The 21,239-nt window shown below is 31.7% G+C and overlaps 1 protein-coding gene across 4 annotated transcripts in view; it reads right to left on the bottom strand.

Moving 5' to 3' along the window:
* The window catches only part of LOC114332050 (kinesin-like protein KIF13A), a 515,517-nt gene that overhangs the window by 450,987 nt on the left and 43,291 nt on the right, over nt 1–21,239 (bottom strand). For all 4 annotated transcript variants that reach the window (XM_028281754.2, XM_028281756.2, XM_050641283.1 and 1 more), the window contains exon 3: nt 5,045–5,208. In XM_028281754.2, coding sequence (XP_028137555.2) covers nt 5,045–5,208 — 164 coding nt within the window. The remainder of the gene's footprint in view (nt 1–5,044; nt 5,209–21,239) is intronic.

Here is a 21,239-nt window from a genome sequence, read left to right as displayed (position 1 = left end):
CGACAGTGGCGCATCAAACTTTCCACTTATGGACGGGATAAATAAATTAAAAGTTACCCTCTCTTACTAACAGAATTTATTTTTTTTATTTTTTTAAGTTCTATGTGATTAACACATAGGATTCAGCGTAATTTTTACCCACCACCCCCTTCCCCCTGCCCCCACCATAAAAAACTTAATTTTTCGTTTTTATTTTTTTTGGTGGGATGCAATCAATTTTAAAATTTCAAAAAATTCACAAGCATAGCTGAGGCTTTTATAAAAATGCCTATTTTGACCCATAGGTAGAGTGTACATAACCTCAAAAAATTAAAAGAAATTTTTTTTTTTTTTCATAAAAGCGTATAACTTTTTTGAGGAATAGTTGCAGGTCTAATTTTTTCTTAATCTTGTGTGTTTTATCAAACACTACATTTTTAATTTTTTCAGATTTTTCCGTACGGCTCCCCACCTTCAAAAATCTGAAAAACTGTTTTTTAGGGGGTTTTGGGGGATTTTACCTATTTTATAGACTTCATAATATATCAAATCAATTTTGTTTTTATAGGTTATATGTAACTTGAAGTAGCTGAGTCCTTTAGAATATTTAAAAATCAGAAAAAAACGTTCAAACCCCCCAAAACCCCCTTAAAAACCAGTTATTTGGATTTTTGAAGGCGACCAGCGTTACAGAAAAATCTGAAATATAGTGTTTGATAAAATACACAAGACTAAGAAAAAATTAGATCTGCAGCTATCCCCAAAAAAAAGTTATATACTTTTTTCCAAAAAAATTTTTTTAAAAATTTTTTGAGGTTATGTACACTCAACCTACAGGTCTATAAAAATAGACGTGTTTTATAAAAGCCTTAACTATGTGTGTGAATTTTTTGAAATTTTAAAATTGATTGCATCCCACCAAAAAAAAAATAAAATCGAAAAATAAAATTTTTGATCGTGGGGACAGGGAGAAGGGGGTGGTGGGTTAAAATTACGATGAATCTTATGTCTTAATCACATAGAACTTAAAAAAATGAAAAAAACTAAATTCTGGTAATGAGGGAGGGTATTTTTTAATTTATGTATTCCGTCCATAAGTGGAAAGTTTGATGCGCCACTGTAGACGCATGTGCCACTGAAAAGTGACGGCACAGTGCTCAAACGTTTTCTTTTAGGTTCTACTATTTAAGTTATAGGGTCCCGTCGTGCCTAAAATGATTAAGAAATTTCACCTATAGCGGCTCTTAGTCTAGAGCATTTGATATTGTAGTCTGATTCCTGTGGAGGTCAGAATCGCAATATCAAACTTACTCTGCTTATGGCCAGTTTTCTTCAAATCAATGTTGCCTTAAAAACTGTAACTCTAAAATTTCTGGTTTCAAGAAATAGTTTCCTGCTTAACGGTAACGATTTTGGGGGCATTGAATGTCAGTTAAAAAATTCTATAAAACAGCCATAAGACCGGCTATGATGTACGGAACTGAATGTTGGGCAGTGAAAAAGAAAGAGGAACAACGAATGCATGTGGCGGAAATGAGAATGCTTAGATGGATGAGTAGAGTGACAAAGAGGGATAAAATTAGAAATGAGTATATTAGGGAAAGTCTAGGTGTGGCACCAATTGATGCCAAAATGAGAGAGCATAGGTTTAGATGGTGTGGTCATGTTCAACGTCGAGACGTTAATATCCCATTACGAAGAATAGCTGAAGTGCAGATTCCTGGAAGGAGTAGGAGAGGAAGACCATGTTGGTAAAGGGGATTAACATTGATATGACCCAAGATAGAATTCTGTGGAGAAATGCAATTAGGGATGCCGACCCCGCATAGGGATAAGGCAAAGAGAATGATGATGATGAATGTCAGTTAAAACGTCATGAGAGAACATATTATACTCCTATAGACTATTTAAATATCCGGTCATGCCGCATAAAACGTGCTTTTACGGTTCTAGAAAAATGAAGAAAGAGTGGCTTTTCAGTACAGAAAAAATTGAAAAAGTTACAGTGAACAGAAAAATTAGTATTAACAAATAAAAATCAACTGATTAAACACCAGACAAATAGTGTTAAAGAAAGAAAACCCATATTATATCTATATGATGCCTAATTTTAATGATGAATGCAGCCGCGGATCTAGAAATTCATAATAGGGAGCCAGGATTACCGGAAATATTATTATCATTATCCAGATTCAGCCATACGGCTCACGTTCCCTCTATAGCTCTGAGCACAGTGCGGTTCCAGTATAGCTTATAGTTGTCGTTTTCAAGCTTGATAACAAGGAAGATGGTCGGTTTGGAGAAGTCCCAGTTTACTGGCTAATACCTGGTGCATAATATTTCCTACTGAGTCATGGCGTTCTTTATAATCGGTATCAACTAACAGCTCTGGGAGCCCGCTTTAAGATGTTGGATAGTTTCTTTTTGCTTGACATCCATATCGCCATTTGTCATTTTGGACTTGAGCGTGTTTGACTACATATTTCTGGTAATTTTTAGTTCGAATAACCTGATCTTGAATGCTCAGTAGGAAACCTTCTGTTTCGGCAAATATCCTGAAGTCAACCAATAGTTCGACACTATATTGCCGACATATTTTTGGCTGATCTCATTGAGATGTCGCCCATGCAGAGGTTTACTCATCCAGGTTAGCATTTTTCTCTGGCTTAGAAAGGTGGTTTATGCTCATTGCTTGTTCCATCAGTTTAAGCAGCGCTGTTTCATCTACTGCGCAAATTGCGCTATTTAAAGTAGATGGTAGTGGCGCGGTAATGTTATTCTCTCTACTGCACTGAGGGGATGATATTTTTGTGCCTTTGTGAAAGGTGTTCTTGTTTTCTTCTAAAGAGTTTCTATATCCGTTTTTGACCATAAGGGGAAAATTCACTCATTCCAGATACTTACGGTATCAAAAGGATTGAGCTCTAGTGACGTTCTTTCCGTGCTATCGAGCCCTAGGTGACTTGGAATGCTGGAGTATCTCCCAAAAATTTTCGTGTATTGTTCAAAAAGTGGTACAGCTTTCAATATGGTCTATCTATAGATATGTTCATTCAAACCCAACTATTTTTTGGTTTCTAGAATGTTCTTCGGAATGATTCCAGTAGTAGAGAGAATATGTTAGAGGTGTTGTCTGGTACTTCCAAATCTACGTAGTTGGCGATCTTTTCGTTATATTTGACACGCAGATTATTTTTGTTAGGTATCGCTATATCAATTAGTGTTGTTTGTCTCATGAATTTATTGACTAATACGGAATATGTTGAATTATTTGACACCGTTTGGTCTGCAATCCCAGTTTTGTAATTGTCCTTCTCAAGCATACTCTCAGGAACGTATTGATAATATAGGAGATGGAGGAGTCCCACTTTGATAGATATCTCTTAATGAATGATCTTTCCTACTGAGCCATGCCGTTCCATATATTCAGTAGCAGCAAACGCATAAACTAATAATTGCATAAATTAATAATTTAAATAAAGCATTCTGCATAAAATAGTTACACAAATTGATAATTTATAGTAGTAATGTTTCTCTGTTGAAGTCGGGTTAATTGTAAAACTGTAAAAAAAAATAAGAGACTAAATGCAATAGGGGGGTCCATGGACCCGTTGACCCCCTTCTGTATCTGCGCCTGGATGAATGTGTATTGTTTGGACGTGGAAGGTCAAATATAGAAAATTTTTCGACATTACTTGTATAGCTCTGGCCCAAAGGTAATAACCGTTAGCAGATGCAAAAGTGAAAGACATAGAAAGTTATAATATGCGCCTTATTCCAGATGTCGCTAAACTTTTTACAATAATTTTGTTGGTGCTGTCAATCTGATAGAAGATGTTGATGCAATGTTCCGGGCTTAGATTTTGAAATCGATGTTGGTAATATAAATGAGTAACATGGTTTTGTTAATTTCAAGTTACAGTGGAACCTCGATTATCCGTCAGGGCACCGGACCAAGGGTATGACGGATAATCGAAAAGACGGTTAACAGAACATTAAAAAAATTCAAAATTCATAGTACAGCTCTCAAATTTTATTTGTATGTTGTTTTTGACAATATAAGAGAGATTTGTGTTCGTACAATCTAATCAATTTGTCAGCTGTAGTCTGTGTCAGCTTCTGAATCTGCTTCCTCCGCCTCTGTTGCCATTTCAACGATTTCATCATCTGTCAACAATGGATAGCTTTTTGCGTCCTCATCAGAAATTAACCATTCTTTTATGTCATCTTTAGGCCACGAAAACAAAACAGTTAATTCATTCTTAAAATATGGTGATAGCAAAACTGTACATTTCAGCGAATTTCACTTGGCCTATCGACTTATCGCAATGCTCAAACAAAATGAATTTATGACTCATTTTTTACTTCTGTAGTCAATACAACTTATGTACGGACCCTGACGGTAACAGAGGTGACGGTTAATGGAGAGACGGATAATCGAGGTTCCACTGTATTATAATACTTTATTCAAAACTACCAATTTTTATTTATCTAAAACATTCCAACCCACATAACCATGTTCCTCTTATGACTATTTTGGCAGAATACGTCCAACCCGTAATTTTGAATATATCTTTTTTAAAAATTACGCTTTTGAAAAATTACCTAAATAAAATCTTCATACAATTAATATCAAGTATTATAGTCATTGTCACAGTAATCAAAACGATTGTGTTTTAGTGGGGTACGATAGTAATACTTAAATTCAATTTCTCAACAATTGCTATTTGGGGGTTGGACTTATTCTGCTACGTCCATATAGTACTACATCTTTCTAAGAGACTCATTAATATTAGCTCAGCGATGTGCTACTGTGCGAGGTGTGAAATTATATAAACAAGACATCATTTCATAAAACCGGTAGATCCCTTGTTTATGGCATTTCACACCTCGAACCGCCGCGCCCCGCTGAGCTGAATGTTAATTAATCTCGTATAAAGATGGAAATACTATAAATTAAGAACCAAAACTTTTTGTGAAAATAATAATTGTTGAATAAGTTTTAGGAAAAGTATATAGAAATCTCCAAAAATTTTTATATAATATTTACATGGACATATCTTACCTGTCTGACCATAGGCGAAGATACATGCATTGTACCCCTGAAATGCATTGTGGAGGATGTCTTGGCCCAAACAATCAAACACAACCTCCTGCGAAGCGAAGTCTTTCTTACTGGGATCCACGGAACAAAAGCAATGGTCAAAAGCAAACGATTTTGGTTGCTTTCTGTAACAAGTAAAAAGAAGTTATTCAAACACTATTATAATGAAAGGAATAGTAGTATCAGCTATCAAATAAACAGGTAATATGACCCGTATGCGCGCCAATGGTGTATATAAAATTCTTAATTGTATGTCAAAAAATGCGCAATAACTACGTCTTAGAACCCACCAAATTTCATTTGCATATCTCAACCGGTTTTAGAGCAATAATAAATCTTCAGTTTGTAAGAAAAATTTCAACAGCCCCGATTTAAACGAAGCATTTGCGGACATTCGTTTATAAAGCAAATTGTCATTATTTTTTCATGCAGATTTATCCCTTAAAGCTCGTTATACTTATTTAAAAACACCCTGTATTGATGAAAAACATGACTAGTTGTTAAAGTACCTAATTTTTTATGGTCCAACATAAGCGAATGAATCAAAAAACAGAATGGTGAGAAAACATGCGGCTATAGTTGGGTTGTAATTCCAGTATTTTACAAATGCTAGAATATTCCACAGGATGATGCGAACTTTGAGAAAAAACACTGTTTGATTGGTATGCCCGGTATACAATGAAAATTTACCTGTTTAGCAACAGTATTATTCTGTAACAAGTAAAAAGAAGTTATTCAAACACTATTATAATGAAAGGAATAGTAGTACCAGCTATCAAATAAACAGGTAATATGACCCGTATGCGCGCCAATGGTGTATATAAAATTCTTAATTGTATGTCAAAAAATGCGCAATAACTACGTCTTAGAACCCACCAAATTTCATTTGCATATCTCAACTGGTTTTAGAGCAATAATAAATCTTCAGTTTGTAAGAAAAATTTCAACAGCCCCGATTTAAACGAAGCATTTGCAGACATTCGTTTATAAAGCAAATTGTCATTATTTTTTCATGCAGATTTATCCCTTAAAGCTCGTTATACTTATTTAAAAACACCCTGTATTGATGAAAAACATGACTAGTTGTTAAAGTACCTAATTTTTTTATGGTCCAACATAAGCGATTGAATCAAAAAACAGAATGGTGAGAAAACATGCGGCTATAGTTGGGTTGTAATTCCAGTATTTTACAAATGCTAGAATATTCCACAGGATGATGCGAACTTTGAGAAAAAAACACAGTTTGATTGGTACGCCCGGTATACAATGAAAATTTACCTGTTTAGCAACAGTATTATTACAGCAATATTGTTAAGATGAAACATTTATCTAGTTCGGAACGAAAAGTGGAAGATGCAATCATCTTCTTCTTCTCTTCTTCTTCTTCTTTTTCTTCTTATATTAGGCCTCGGAATTGTCAAAAATAGATTGTTTTGTGTGGGGCTCCACAAAAAAACTTGTGCACCAGAAGCGTCAACAACGCCAGCTGATATGAAAACTAGAATAAGAGAAGCTTTTAATAATATTGACATACACATAAGGGTGGTGCGAAAAAAGTCAAGTTGATAATTCCGTATCGCTATAGTGCGGAAAAGTTGCGATTGGTAATTACAAGAAAAACAAAAAAAGAATTATTCAAATCGGACTTTATCTTCCGATCCCGCAACGGGCCTAAAGATTATGAAAAAAATGAAATTTTACCTTTTTTAAAAAAAAATTTATTTATCCTTCGTGTACGTTTTAGTTATCGCTATAGTAAAATTTATTTACACTTTGCATGGTTGAATACTAAAAAAATTGTTTTACGCATTTAACGGATATTTTCCGATCCCGCAAGGTCAATCAAAATCTATAAAAATTTGAAATTTTTGATGATTTTGAAAAATTACAAAACATTTAGTTATCTCATTTTTTTTTGTTACATTGTGAAGCTCTTCGCTTGTTTAGATATTGTATGACAATATTTAAACAACCCAGATCTCAAAAACGAGGGGGTAGTTGCACTTTTAGCTCCACACGTACCCTTCTCTCCAACCAACCAATAAGTGTGTGTTTTTTACATTATTTACATATGTACATTTATTTTTCATGTGTTTGTGTCCAGCTCTTAAACACCAACTTTGCATTGTGATTTCTTGGTAAATCTGGCAGCATGGACCTTGATTTAAGTGTTGTCCTGATGCATCCATCTCTTGATTGAGGCCCAAAACAACCCAGATCTCAAAAACGAGGGGGTAGTTGCACTTTTAGCTCCACACGTACCCTTCTCTCCAACCAACCAATAAGTGTGTGTTTTTTACATCATTTACATATGTACATTTATTTTTCATGTGTTTGTGTCCAGCTCTTAAACACCAACTTTGCATTGTGATTTCTTGGTAAAATCTGGCAGCATGGACCTTGATTTAAGTGTTGTCCTGATGCATCCATCTCTTGATTGAGGCCCACATACATTAGCATTAAACGATGCTTCCGTCGCCAACTTTAGACACCGCTCATCAGCTGGCTTGTGGCAGGGATAGTTTTGTACATTCCAGTCTGACATGTTTCCCTATGTAATTCAAGGAGTTATATCTTTATTTGAAACTCTTCGAGGAAGTGGTGGAGAAGATAGTTTTGCAACATTCCAGTCTATTATTTTAATTTAGTCCTGTGCTTCAAAATTTCAAGTAGTAGGGAGAAAGGAAACACATTAGAGAGCTAGGGCCAAGGAGAGTGTTAAAAGCCGGACAGACTAAAGCCAAGGGCAAAAGTATTAGAAATTTCATCTCTCCTACTTTAAATTTTTAAGCACAAGACTACACTGAAATAATAGACTGGCATGTTACAAAACTATCTTCTCCACCAGTTCTTCGAAGAGTTTTAAATGAAGATATAATTTCTTGCATTACATCGGGAGACATGCCAGACTGGAATGTACAAAACTATCTCTGACACATGCAAGCTGACGAGCGGTGTCTAAAGTTGTATGCTAATGTACTATGTGGGCCCCAATCAACAGATGGATTCATCAGGAAAACATTTAAATCAAGGTCCATGTTGCCAGATTTTACCAAGAAATCACAATACAAAGTTGATGTTTAAGAGCTGGACACAAACAGATGAAAAAGAAATGTACATAATATATGTAAATAATGTAAAAAGCACACACTCATTGGTTGGCTGGAGAGAGGGGTGCGTGTGGAGCTAGAACTGGAACCACCCCCTCGTTTTGAGTTCTGGGTCGTTTAAATATTGTCATACAATATCTAAACAAGCCAAGAGCTTCACAATGTAACAGAAAAATGAGATAACTAATCGTTTTTTAATTTATCAAAATGATCAAAAATTTCAAATTTTTATAGATTTTGATTGACCTTGCGGGATCGGAAGATATTCGTTAAATGCGTAACTCATTTTTTTTATTACTCTACCATGCAAACTGTAAATAAATTTTACTATAGCGATAAATAAAACGTACACGAAGGATAAATAATTTTTTTTTTTTTTTTGAAAAAAGGTAATATTTCATTTTTGATAATCTTTAGGCCTGTTGCGGGATCGGAAGATAAAGTCCGATTTGAATAATTCTTTTTTTGTTTTTCTTGTAATTACCAATCGCAACTTTTCCGCACTATAGCGACACGGAATTATCAACTTGACTTTTTTCGCACCACCCTAATACACATGTTAAGAAATGTGGTTCTGTCATTTGCATATCGGTTATAAAGTTGCATAGACGTTGAAGGTGGACATTTTGAACATTTGGTATCAGTTATGTAGTTCTACTTACAAAAATTAAAGGTATTTCCGAAATTTGAAGAAAACTAAAATTATCTGCCCACCATAAAAATGAGTCATTTTTGATGTCTCGAAGTTCCTAAACCTGTTGTTCGATTTAAGTGATTTTTTTAATATTTTATAGCCTTATTCTTTAAAATAATCGCTGAACGTAGGTATTCACATCATAAAATAAAAACGAGGACAATAATTTAAATACATTTATTATTTCACTAATCAAGCCTTGAATGTGAAAGAAGTGTGACTCGTAATGGTTGACTAACCATCACAAAGAACACGCGGTCTACAGTTATAAAAATAATGGCAATTTTATGAAATTAAAAATAGAAAGCATATCAATATTTTTATTGCTCTTGCCTGCTACTCGATTATTTTTAGATTTAAACTAAAACCGGAAGAAAAAAAGTCTGCTGAAGGTGAAAGAAGAATTAAGATTTTTGAAGTTATACTTCTTTAGGCGCGATTGAGATTGAGGGTGAATTTATATTGATCTGCGCACATGCGCACACCGACAGTATGGTATTAGTCGTTATACGGGTTCTGATTGGGTGTTGAAATAATCTGTCAATAATAAATAATTGTTCAATATGAAGGTAAACAAATGTATAATATATTAGTTTTATTGTTGTGAGGAGAGAAACAAAAAAGTTTATAATTGTAGTGACATTTAAATAGTTTTTAAAAGCAACAGGTACGTAATAATTGTAAATGTATCATAGGTACCTACCTATTTGAACCTACCAAAATACATAGTATGTAATACTTTTATTTACATAATTTGATTACCATCAAAATTTCTATCAATGTTCACCTAATACACTAAGCACCAAAATTAACGCACCACCTTAAAAATGGGACATTTTTGATGTCTCGTATTTCCTAAACCACTTGTCCGATTTGAGTGATTTTTTTAGTATAATATAGCTTTATTTTTCAAGAATATCCACGTAATAATACTATTGCTAAAGAGGTAAGTGTCATTTTATACCGGGTGTAACAATGATAGTGTGTTTTTTCCTCAAAGTTTGGAACACCCTGTGGAATATTCTAGCGTATATAAAATATTAAAATTAGAACTTAACTATAACCTTAGGCTTTCTTAACATTTTGCTTTTTGATTCATTCGCTTATGTGGGATAATAAAAAAGTTAGGTACTTTAACAACTAGCAATGTTATTTGTCAATACAGGGTGTTTCTAAATAAGTGCGACAAACTTTAAGGGGTAATTCTGCATGAAAAAATAATGACCGTTTGCTTTATAAACAAATGTCCGCAAATGCTTTGTTTCCGAGATACGGGATGCTGAATTTTTTCTTACAAACTGACGATTTATTTATTGCTCTAAAACCGGTTGAGATATGTAAATGAATTTTGGAAGTTTTTAAGAGGCAGTTATTGCGCATTTTTGACATAGAATTAAGAATTTTATATTAACCATTGGCGTGCATACGGGATGTACCTAAAATGTTTATACCCGTATACACGCCAATGGTCAATATCAAATTCTTAGTTGTATGTCAAAAAATGCCCAATAACTACCTCTTAAAACCTACCAAATTTCATATGCATATCTTAACCAGTTTTAGAGCAATAAATAAATCGTCAGTTTGTAAGAAAAAATTCAACATCCCGTATCTCGGAAACAAAGCATTTGCGGACATATGTTTATAAAGCAAACGGTCATTATTTCTTCATGTAGAATTATCCCTTAAAGTTTGTCGTACTTATTTAGAAACACCCTGTATTGATGAATAACATTGCTAGTTGTTAAAGTACCTAACTTTTTTATTATCCAACATAAGCGAATGAGCCAAAAAGCAAAATGTTAAGAAAGCCTAAGGCTACAGTTGAGTTTTAATTTCATTGTTTTATATACGCTAGAATTTTCCACAGGATGTTCCAAACTTTGAGGAATAAACACACTATCATTGTTACACCCGGTATACAATGACACTTACCTCTTTAGCAATAATATTATTACAACGATATTCTTGAGAAATAAAGCTATAATATACTAAAAAATCACTCAAATCGGACAACAGGTTTAGGAAATACGAGACATCAAATATGTCCCATTTTTAAGGTGGTGCGTTAATTTTGGTGCTTAGTGTATATTGTTTTCTTACTTTACGTTTTGTTGTATTTTTTTCAATTCTAAATCATTTCAATTCAAAATCAAAATAATTTAATTTAATTTAAAAATGTCAAAAGCTTAATCCATTTAGTTAGTCGATCTTCGCACACAATGACACATTGCCTCCGTGACGAAGCGTTTAAGGCGAATGAACCCCAATATACCAACCGCGCTGATAGCTGGTTCGAATCCCAATAAAAACTTTTATTTTTTTATTTTTTTTTTATACATTTTATGCTCGATTTTATGATTGTAAGTATATTTATTATATAATTTTATTTTCAGAAAATACGTATTTAGTTAAAAAAATTTCCGACAATTAATGTTCAGAAATCATTTGTGCCATTTTTAATGTGTTTGTGTGTGTTTTATTATTTTAATTTTTGGCACTGTTTTAATAAAAATGTTTGAGAAGTAGTAAGTATAAATTAGTTTAATATTTAAATAACATATAAATAAAAAGTATATTAATTTCGTTTAAATCATATAATAGAAGTATAACTTCTTACGTGCGTACAAAGTACACACACATTCTTTTTTTGTGTTAGAATGAAATACAAATACAAAAAATTAACATCGAAACGGGACACAGTTGTTTAGGAACAAAAATTTAAATCTACAAGTCAGTTGTAGAACCTATTTTGACGTACGGATTTGAATGTTGCAAATGACGATGAAAAAGAAGAAAAAAACTGGCTGGAAGTTGTAGAAATGTACTATCTAAGAAGAGCGTATCGTATATCCAGACTTGATTACATCCCAAATGAAGCAATAAGAAGAATAACAGGAAGAATTTATAATACCGTAGATACAATATAAAATATATAGAATCCAAACAACTTTTATACAGGGTGAGTCATGAGGAACTGTACATACTCCTACCTCGTACGGAGGCCCCTATGGGGAATAACAAATGACCATTAAAAAGTGTCTGCTCCCATTGTTCAATAATATACAGGGCGAGTTGTTAATTTTTACAGAAATTTGTATTCGTCATAATTTTTGAACGGTAAGATCGATGTGTCTCTTATTTTGGTCAATCGTTACACTATTACCACCCAATCAACTGATTTATTCAAACTAGAAAAAAAGCAGGTCCGGCTATAAAAAATTAGTTCGTTTTGGTCTTAGAAAAAATTTCACCCTGTATACGGTTCTTGAAAACTCTAATAAGAATTTTACAAATTAGACAAATAGGCAATTAAAATGGCATCTTTATTTTTCCCCACACGATTACTTAATTTTTTATAAAAAAATCAAATTTGACTATGAAATAAAAGTTTGGTGAAGTGAACCGTTGATTTTAAAAAATAAACTTTTATTACAAAAATTTATTTTTTTAACAAATATTTAATTTATTAGTTACCACCCAATCAACTGATTTATTAAAACTAGAAAAAAATCAGGTCCGGTATTAGAAAATTAGTTCGTTTTGGTTTTAGAAAAAATTTCACCCTGTATACGGTTCTTGAAATCTCTAATAAGAATTTTACAAATTAGACAAATAGGCAATTAAAATGGCATTTTTATTTTTTTTCCCACACGTTTACTTAATTTTTTATAAAAAAATCAAATTTGACTATGAATTAAAAGTTTGGTGAAGTGAACCATAGAATTAAAAAAAAATAACTTTTGCAAAATCTATTTTTCTTTAACAAATATCTAATTTATACATATGTATTAATACTTCCACAGCTTGTGATATACGTTGTAAATAATAAAACCATTTTTAGACCAGGGCGCATCTGTAAAAATATTAGTACATTTGGACGTTGAGAGGTGACTCAATTTTTTTTGCAGAAATTGCTTGAAAATAACTCAAGTAATAATATTTGAGTTATCCCAAATGGTCCGGAACATTATCGGTGCTACGCGCAGGATAGCGGATAGTTTGCTCTGATTGGGCATTCCAATGACCTTTGATAATGATTGATACATTTTAATTTTTATTATATTTCGATATCAATAAATAAATTTGTTTATTGCAAAATAAAAACACATACTCTATCCCTTGAAATAACACTTTTTTTTTAGCAAAAACTTTCTTTGTCCTATATTTTAACTAAGAGAATAAAAGTTTATTATTTTTAAACATATGCAATTGTTTAAACAATATTTCACAAACAATGATAAAATTAGTTTTATTTTTGTGAAATTAAAATATTAAAATACAACAAAATATAAAGCAAGAAAATAATATATTAGATAAAGATTGAAAGAAATTTTGGTGGAAATCAACTTGTGTGAATCGAACACCGCTGTCCTGCGTGTAGCACCAAAAATTAATGTTTATTTAAAAAATTTCCTGACGCCGTGGTAATTAATCGATTTTAATTTTGTGAATTGTAAATGAAAGGTACAGTACACTTCTATTAGCAAAAAAAAATTCAACTTGCTATCTGCTTTATTTTCAGCCGTGCAACATTTTTAAAAAATGAATTTTTTTTGCGAAAGCTGGATTGCAAAATTTATTTTGCAAAATCTATTAAACCGATTTTAATAAAATTTACAGTGTTGTTTTACTATATCATAAAGTTTTTCTGGGTAAAATATGAAGGTCCTAAGTGTAGCATAAATGGTTGAACAACGTAAAATGCGAATACTTGTTTTTGTATGGTTTTCTTCGCAATTTTTGCTATTTTGCAACAAGGGTGACTATTTTTTAAATTTTTAAAAAATTCTATATTGTAGGAAATTTAATTACGCAACTTTTATGTTAGTACAACTTTTCTTATAAATGAATAGTTTTAAAGTTATAATAAAAAAAACAATAGAAAAATAGAATTTTTCCTTCATATTTTGACATTTTGATTATTTAAACCATGTTTGATTATTTAAACAAAATGGGGACCATTTTGAGTGGGAGGATAACTCAAATATTATTATTTGAGTTATTTTCAAGCAACTTCTGCAAAAAAATTTGAGTAACCTCTCAACGTCTATCCTAAAACAGATGCGCCCTGGACTATTTAGCTAATTTCCAGAATTTCAAAAGGAAGAGGTTGTTTTGAATACTACTAAAGCATCGCCCTGTATAGTATTTCTTTAGTGATTCGTAGGTAGTGTCGTTTTATTGAATTCTTAGAATTTTATTTCAAAAAGCAAAATACAGTACTTTTATTTTCAAATTAACGAAAAGAAAATACATAGATATGTAGAACATTGAACATAAACGGATTTATTAACATGTTTAAGTAAAAAGAATATGCATGTGTGTACAACAATAATTATTGTATACATACATAAAAGAAATTAAGAAACAAATAAAACAATAAAACAAATTTTTTTGAGATTTATACGAGATTTTCAAAATTAAATCCACCTTTGTCGGACCATCAACTGTCTAATAGACCTCTTGAAAGTTAAGGGATCATTTCTAATAATGTTACAAGAATCAATAATTTTATCAATTACTTAGTTCTTGTCGCGTATTGCTATTTTTTCGATAAACCATTTCTTTTAATCGACCTCATAGGGAATAGTCGACAGGGTTAAAATCAGGTGATCTAGGTGGTCATGCATGAGGCCCTCCGCGTCCTATCCACCTATTTCCATAAGTTACATGAAGATGTTGACGAACAGCAACTGAGAAATGTGGTGATGCCCATCGTGCATAAAGTACATACCTCGGGCGGCTACATTGGCAAGTAGATTAGGCAAAATATTTTATAAAATATGATAATTCAAAAAAGTACAAAAATAGTGTAAGAAACACAAATAAATAATAACGATGGCGAACGAAAAGTCAAATTATGTAGGTACTATGTACTCAAACAACGAAAATGTCAAATTATCATTTTTAAACACCTACATAGTATTAATACATGGTGAGAAGGTAGTGATGCAAAAAACGACGGGGAAATATTTCTTTTTGTTTTTGTTTAATTTAGGTTTATTTGTTTATCTCCTTTTTGACAAACAAATATTATACAGGATGATGTTTTAGTATTATTCAAAACAACCTGTTCCTTTTGAAATTCTGGAAATTGGCTAAAACGGTTGTATTATATAAAGTGTATAGAGCAGTGGTAGTATTATTACTTATAAATTAGATATTTGTTAAAAAAATAATTTTTGTAATAAAAGTTAATTTTTTTAAATCTATGGTTCACTTCACCAAACTTTTAAGTCATAGTCAAATTTGATTTTTTTATAAAAAATTAAGTAATCGTGTGGGGAAAAATAAATATGCCATTTTAATTGCTTATTTGTCTAATTTGTAAAATTCTTATTAGAATTTTCAAAAACCGTATACAGGGTGAAATTTTTTCTAAGACCAAAACGAACTAATTTTTTAAAGCCGACCTGATTTTTTTCTAGTTTGAATAAATCAGTTGATTGGGTGGTAATAGTGTAACGATTGACCAAAATAAGAGACACATCGATCTTACCGTTCAAAAAATATGACGTATAAAAATTTCTGTAATAAAAAAGGTAAGGCAAATGCAGAAGAGTTGAGTATGTATTTAACACTCAGAAAAAATATAAAATTTCAAACAAAAAATGATTACAAATTATATAAACAAAATATAGAAAAGAACCTAACAAATGATCCCAGTAGTTTTTGGGGATTTTTAAAAGGAAAAGCAGGTCTTAGTGGGGTACCAATGAAGATGGTATTTGGCACCGAGAGCTACGAGGGTTCTCAGAATATAGCTAACGCTTTTGCACAGTTTTTTCAGTCTGTATATGCAGAAACTGATGACACTGATTATAGTTCAAATAAAGAAAGCTGGGGGCTTTTTAAGTTTCCTAGAGTTGTAGATTCTGATATATTAAATAGCATTAAAAAATTAAAACCAAAAAAGTCCACAGGACCTGATGAGATACCGTCTTATATTTATAAAGGTTGTGCTGAGTTTATAATTAAGCCTTTAGTTTTTATATTTAATTTAGCAATTGAACAAAATCGATTTCCTAGCTATTTAAAAAATGCTGTGATCTCTCCTGTACATAAAAATGGTAAAAAATGTGACATATGTAATTATAGATCAATTAGTATCTTGAATGGAGTCGCTAAAATTTTTGAAAATATTTTATATTTAAATATATATATAATTTTATAAAAGAATCAATAACAATTTCACAACATGGTTGTCTCCCAGATGAATCTACAGTTACTAATCTTTGCCTATTTTCAGAACATGCGTGTAATGCAATAGTCAATGAAAAACAGCTAGATGTCATATATACAGACTGCGCAAAAGCTTTTGATCGGGTGGACCATGGCATACTTTTAAATAAGTTGGTTGAATATGGTTTCTCTGAGAATGTATATAACTTATGAAATCTTACCTGCTTCGCAGATCACAGATAGTAAAGGTGGGAGGAACATTTTCAGGTCAGTTTAATGCCATGTCAGGTGTCCCACAGGGTAGTAATTTAGGCCCTTTACTATTCCTACTTTTTATCAACGATTTACCAGCATCAGTAACTGTTTCAACCAGCCTACTGTATGCTGATGACTCGATGACTTTAAACTTTTTAGAACAATCTCATGTAATGAAGACTGTCATATGTTACAGTCTGATCTAAGTCATGTGGCTGGTTGGTTTAGAATTAATAAGATGTCACTTAATATTAGCAAATGTTCAGTTGTCACATTTACTCGTAAATTAAATTTCATCATTGAAGATTATCATATAGATGGTGTAGTTATAGACAGGAAAAATGAATTTAGGGATCTGGGGGTCAATTTTGAGTCAAACATGAGCTTTCATAAACATCTTTATAGTATTGTAAATAAGGCATATAAAATATTAGGTTTTATTATACGTAATTCTAGGGACTTTGATATTGACACAATTATAAGGCTCTACAATGCCATTGTAAGACCAAATCTAGAATATGCGTCAGTCATATGGTCCCAACAACAGCTTTTAAAACGGATTTAATTGAAAAGGTTCAAAAGCGTTTTTTAAGATATCTTTATTTCAGAAAATATAGAGTGTACCCTTATATGATCTCATATTATTCAATGCTAAGGTATTTCAAAGTCGAAAGACTCTCTGCTAGAAGGGATCGGCAGTCTGTGATGTTCATATAATATAATATTGTAAATAATTTTAAGTATAAAAGCTGTGGAATGGTGAATTTTGTACATTTTAAGATACCAAAGATTAGGCTGAGAATTATAAATAGGAAACCTTTTTTTGTATGGAACAGTTTATCTCCTATCAATAATATGCTCAGAGTTTGTAATGAATTTTTAGACCAGCATCCAGAACTGGATTTTTTCGATGCAAGTTGTAAAGATATTCAGAAACTTCTGGTGGGCTGGGATAATTTTCAGATGCAACTAGAAGTTATATAACATATAGATCTATATCATATATATATATATATATATATATATATATATATATATATGTATTTTCTTTTGTTATTGTTAGTTTGTTGTTTTGTTTGTTAGTTTGTAAGTTGCCATCACCTGTGATTACCATTGTAACATTTTTTTTTTGTTTATTACTGGTGTTTGTGATGTGTACCAATAAATAAATAAATAAATAAATAAATAAATTCCGGTAACTTTCTCTTAATTATTTAGATGCTTAAAATTGTTAACATCGAGTTAAACAATATACACCTCTAGAATAATCATGTAGCTAGGCTTTAAAATTAGAGCACACATGCGAAACAATGACTGGATTATAGTCTCCAAAACATAAGCTTTGTTTCCGATATAATTGCTAATTTACGAAGTACATAAGTGAATGGGGGAATTTGATCGCCGACATGTTACAGAGCAACACGTAATTGGATGAAAGACTTTAAGAGCTAAACGGATTGGGATAAGATAAATTAGACATGAAACATATTACATTAGGAAGTCAACGATATACGAGGTCGAAGTGAAAGATTTGACAGCAATGAAACAAATTCAAAAGGTCTATATTACACACATCAAAATAATCTAAGGGACAAAAACAAAACGCGAGATTACAGAAGGATTTCAAGTATGTATTAAAAAAAAGTTATAGACAAGTGTCTTGAATATAAAATAATAGTATATTATTCAACGAGCATGTAATGATGGCTATTACTCAAGATGATGAAGTTTGCGACACGAGCCAAAGGCGAGTGTCGTAATTCATCAGAGTGAGTAATAGCCATTACATGCAAGTAGAATACTATACTTTTTTTACGACCTTTCTTTCTTCTTTCTTTATTAGTAGAAAAATTATTGTAATCTCGTCAGTTTATTAATAATTGTAACCCAACTAAATTAAAATAATTTTTATTGCTTTTTTATTTACTAGCCGAACTATCTGTTAATCAAAAAATCACTTTATTTATCATTTTATGTATTATATAGTCTAAGTGACGTGTTATACCATACCTTTCTTAAGTTATATAAATATTTCATAAATATATCAGAGTTAGTACTGAGTAATAGCCGTTAACTACATGCGAGTAGAATACTATACTTTTTCTACGACCTTGTTTTATTGGTAAAAATATTATGGTACTTTAAATTACATGGTTTGCTTATGTAAAACCATGCAATCAATATAAATCAATTATATCAATAAGCAAACAATGCAATTTAAAGTTAGCCCAGTCGGGATAGCATTTGACCTTGCATTAGGAGCTGCCCCAAATTTTATTTTTCTAACCTTTAGGGAGGGTCAATATTAGTATAAATTTAAAATCTCGACTGAATTCCGCTGTTGCGTTAGCCGCCATCTTGATTTTAAACGAGAACCGTTTTTGCTTAATATTTCCGCCATTTTCAGTTTTTTGACAAAAAGTGTAGAAACTGAAATTGTTGAAAATGTGATTTTCTATAATTTCATATATTATAATTTTTTACGTGCGGTCGATATTTTCCGAGTTATGAGGGGAAAATAGTGACAGTTGTAGCATAATTATTGAATCATTAAATTATCTCGTTTATTATTAGTTTTACAACAAATATATACCTATACAAAAATGAAGAGAATTAAATTTTGTACAATTTTGATGCCGTACATTTTTTTAATAAAATCAATATTTAAGGTAGTACGTATGTGGTAAAGGTGCGAGCGTAAGACCGGATTGATTTTGTAGCAATTGTTTTTGTTCAATATCTCCGCCATTTTCAACTTTTCGACAAAAAGTGTAAGAACTGAAATTGTTGCAATTAAGATTTACTACAATTTTTCGAGAGAACCAGTGGCGGGTCTACAAGGGGGGGAAATGGGAAAATTCCCCCCAACAGGGTCCAAAATTTAAAAAAAAATTGATGAAACATCACGATATATTAGCTGACATTAAACTTAAAATATCGACAGACAAATTCAACCAATAAAACCCGCTAGTTAATAAAAATAAGTGAGCTTAATGCATATAATGTCTTTTTATGTCTTTTATATATTTAGTTTGGTTGATGTTTCATTGGAAGTGTCAAAAATTGTATAAAATATAATTCTCTTTATTTTTGTTTATGTACAATTATGTCGTAAAGTTAATAATAAATGAGACAATTCAATAATTATGCTTCCCCTCCGCTTCCATTATTTTCCCCCTTAACTCGGAGAATATTGATCGTATAAAAAAATTGTACCAAAAAAATTGTAGGAAATTGCATTTCCAACCATTTTCTTTCCCACCATTTATGTCGAAAAGTTGAAAATGGCGAAGATATTAAGCAACAACCGTTCTCATTTAAAATCAATATGGCGGCTAATGCAAACCGCGGAATTCAGTCGAGATTTTAAATTTACACTACTACTGATCTCTCCTAAAGGATAGAATTATAAAATTTGGGGCAGCTCGGAAACAAAATTCAATTCAATAATTATGCTCCCCCACCACTTTTTACTATTTTCCCATGTAACTCGGAAAATATCAACCGCATGAAAAAAATTGTTAAAAATAAATTGTAGGAAATTATATTTTGAACAATTTTAGTTGAAAATGGCGTAGATATTGAACAAAATCAATTGCTATAAAATCAATCCGGTCTTACGCTCGCGCCATTACCGCATACGTACTACCTTAAATATTAATTTTAGCAAAAAAATGAAAGAGAAAAAAATTGTGTAGAATTTAATTCTCTTCAGTTTTGTATAGGTACATATTTGTTGTAAAACTAATAATAAACGAGATAATTCAATAATTCAATAATTATGCTCCAACTCTCACTATTTTCCCCTCATAACTCGGAAAATATTGACCGCACGACAAAAATTATAATAAATGAAATTATATAAAATCGTATTTTCAACAGTTTCAGTTTCTACAATTTTTGTCAAAAAAATTGAAAATGGCGGAGATATTGAGCAAAAACGGTTCTCGTTTAAAATCAAGATGGCGGCTAACGCAACGGTGGAATTCAGTCGAGATTTTAAATTTATACTAATATTGACCCTCCCTAAAGATTAGAAAAATAAAATTTGGGGCAGCTCCTAATGCAAGGTTAGGCCTGTTATTCGTCTAACCCGACTGGACTAAGTACCATAGAAAAAACAAGTGTTGAAAGGGTAATAGGTTTTGACAAGAGCTATGATGACCTTAAAAATGTCACAAAGAATATAACTAAATATCTCTTTTCTTACTTAGAACTCTTTGAAAGTATTTTAGTATATTTTAGAATCAAAATATTTAGTTATATTATTAAGGTATTGGATTTTGTCAAGAGCTATGAATCATGCCAATTTAGTACACAAGTCTATGTGAAATTTTCAAGGTCATAGCTCTTGACAAAATCCAACACATAAGATAAAAATTTACCTTAGTTGCTAGATGATCTTTATCCGGTGCTTCATTTAAACATTTTTGAATTTCCTCTTAGGTAAATATTTTTGCTTTTTTGCATGGTATCCCTCTGATTTCCTTTTCAAAAAAGCTCTAAGTCTCGGATAGTTTTCTATATGAATATTATTTTTTATTGCGAGAGTACTTTTCAACATAGAATAATGAGCCAACAAGGAAGAGGATTTATATTTCTGTGAAAGTTGTTGAAAATATACTAGCAGTACGTTTTCAGAAAATGCATTAGCATTTTGGCTCTGCTTCCAGTCCATAAATGACTGAAAAACGGCTTCATACTTTCCTCGTGATTTCTCCGGTACTAAGTTGTATGTTGCCTCATTTGCAGCTTCGGTAATTTCAGATGGTGTGCAAGTTTCAAATTCGTCGCCACTTAATTCTGCCATAATATTATTCTGAGTAGAATAATAATATTACGATAACAAAACGTAAAACTAAACGTGAAAATTGCAAAATACCTGAATACAGACGCGTCAATGACAATTGAT

This window comes from Diabrotica virgifera, chromosome 10 (assembly GCF_917563875.1).
Source record: "Diabrotica virgifera virgifera chromosome 10, PGI_DIABVI_V3a".
NCBI lineage: Eukaryota > Metazoa > Arthropoda > Insecta > Coleoptera > Chrysomelidae > Diabrotica > Diabrotica virgifera.
Note: the sequence above shows the minus strand (reverse complement) of the source record. Positions and strands in the feature narration are given on the sequence as shown.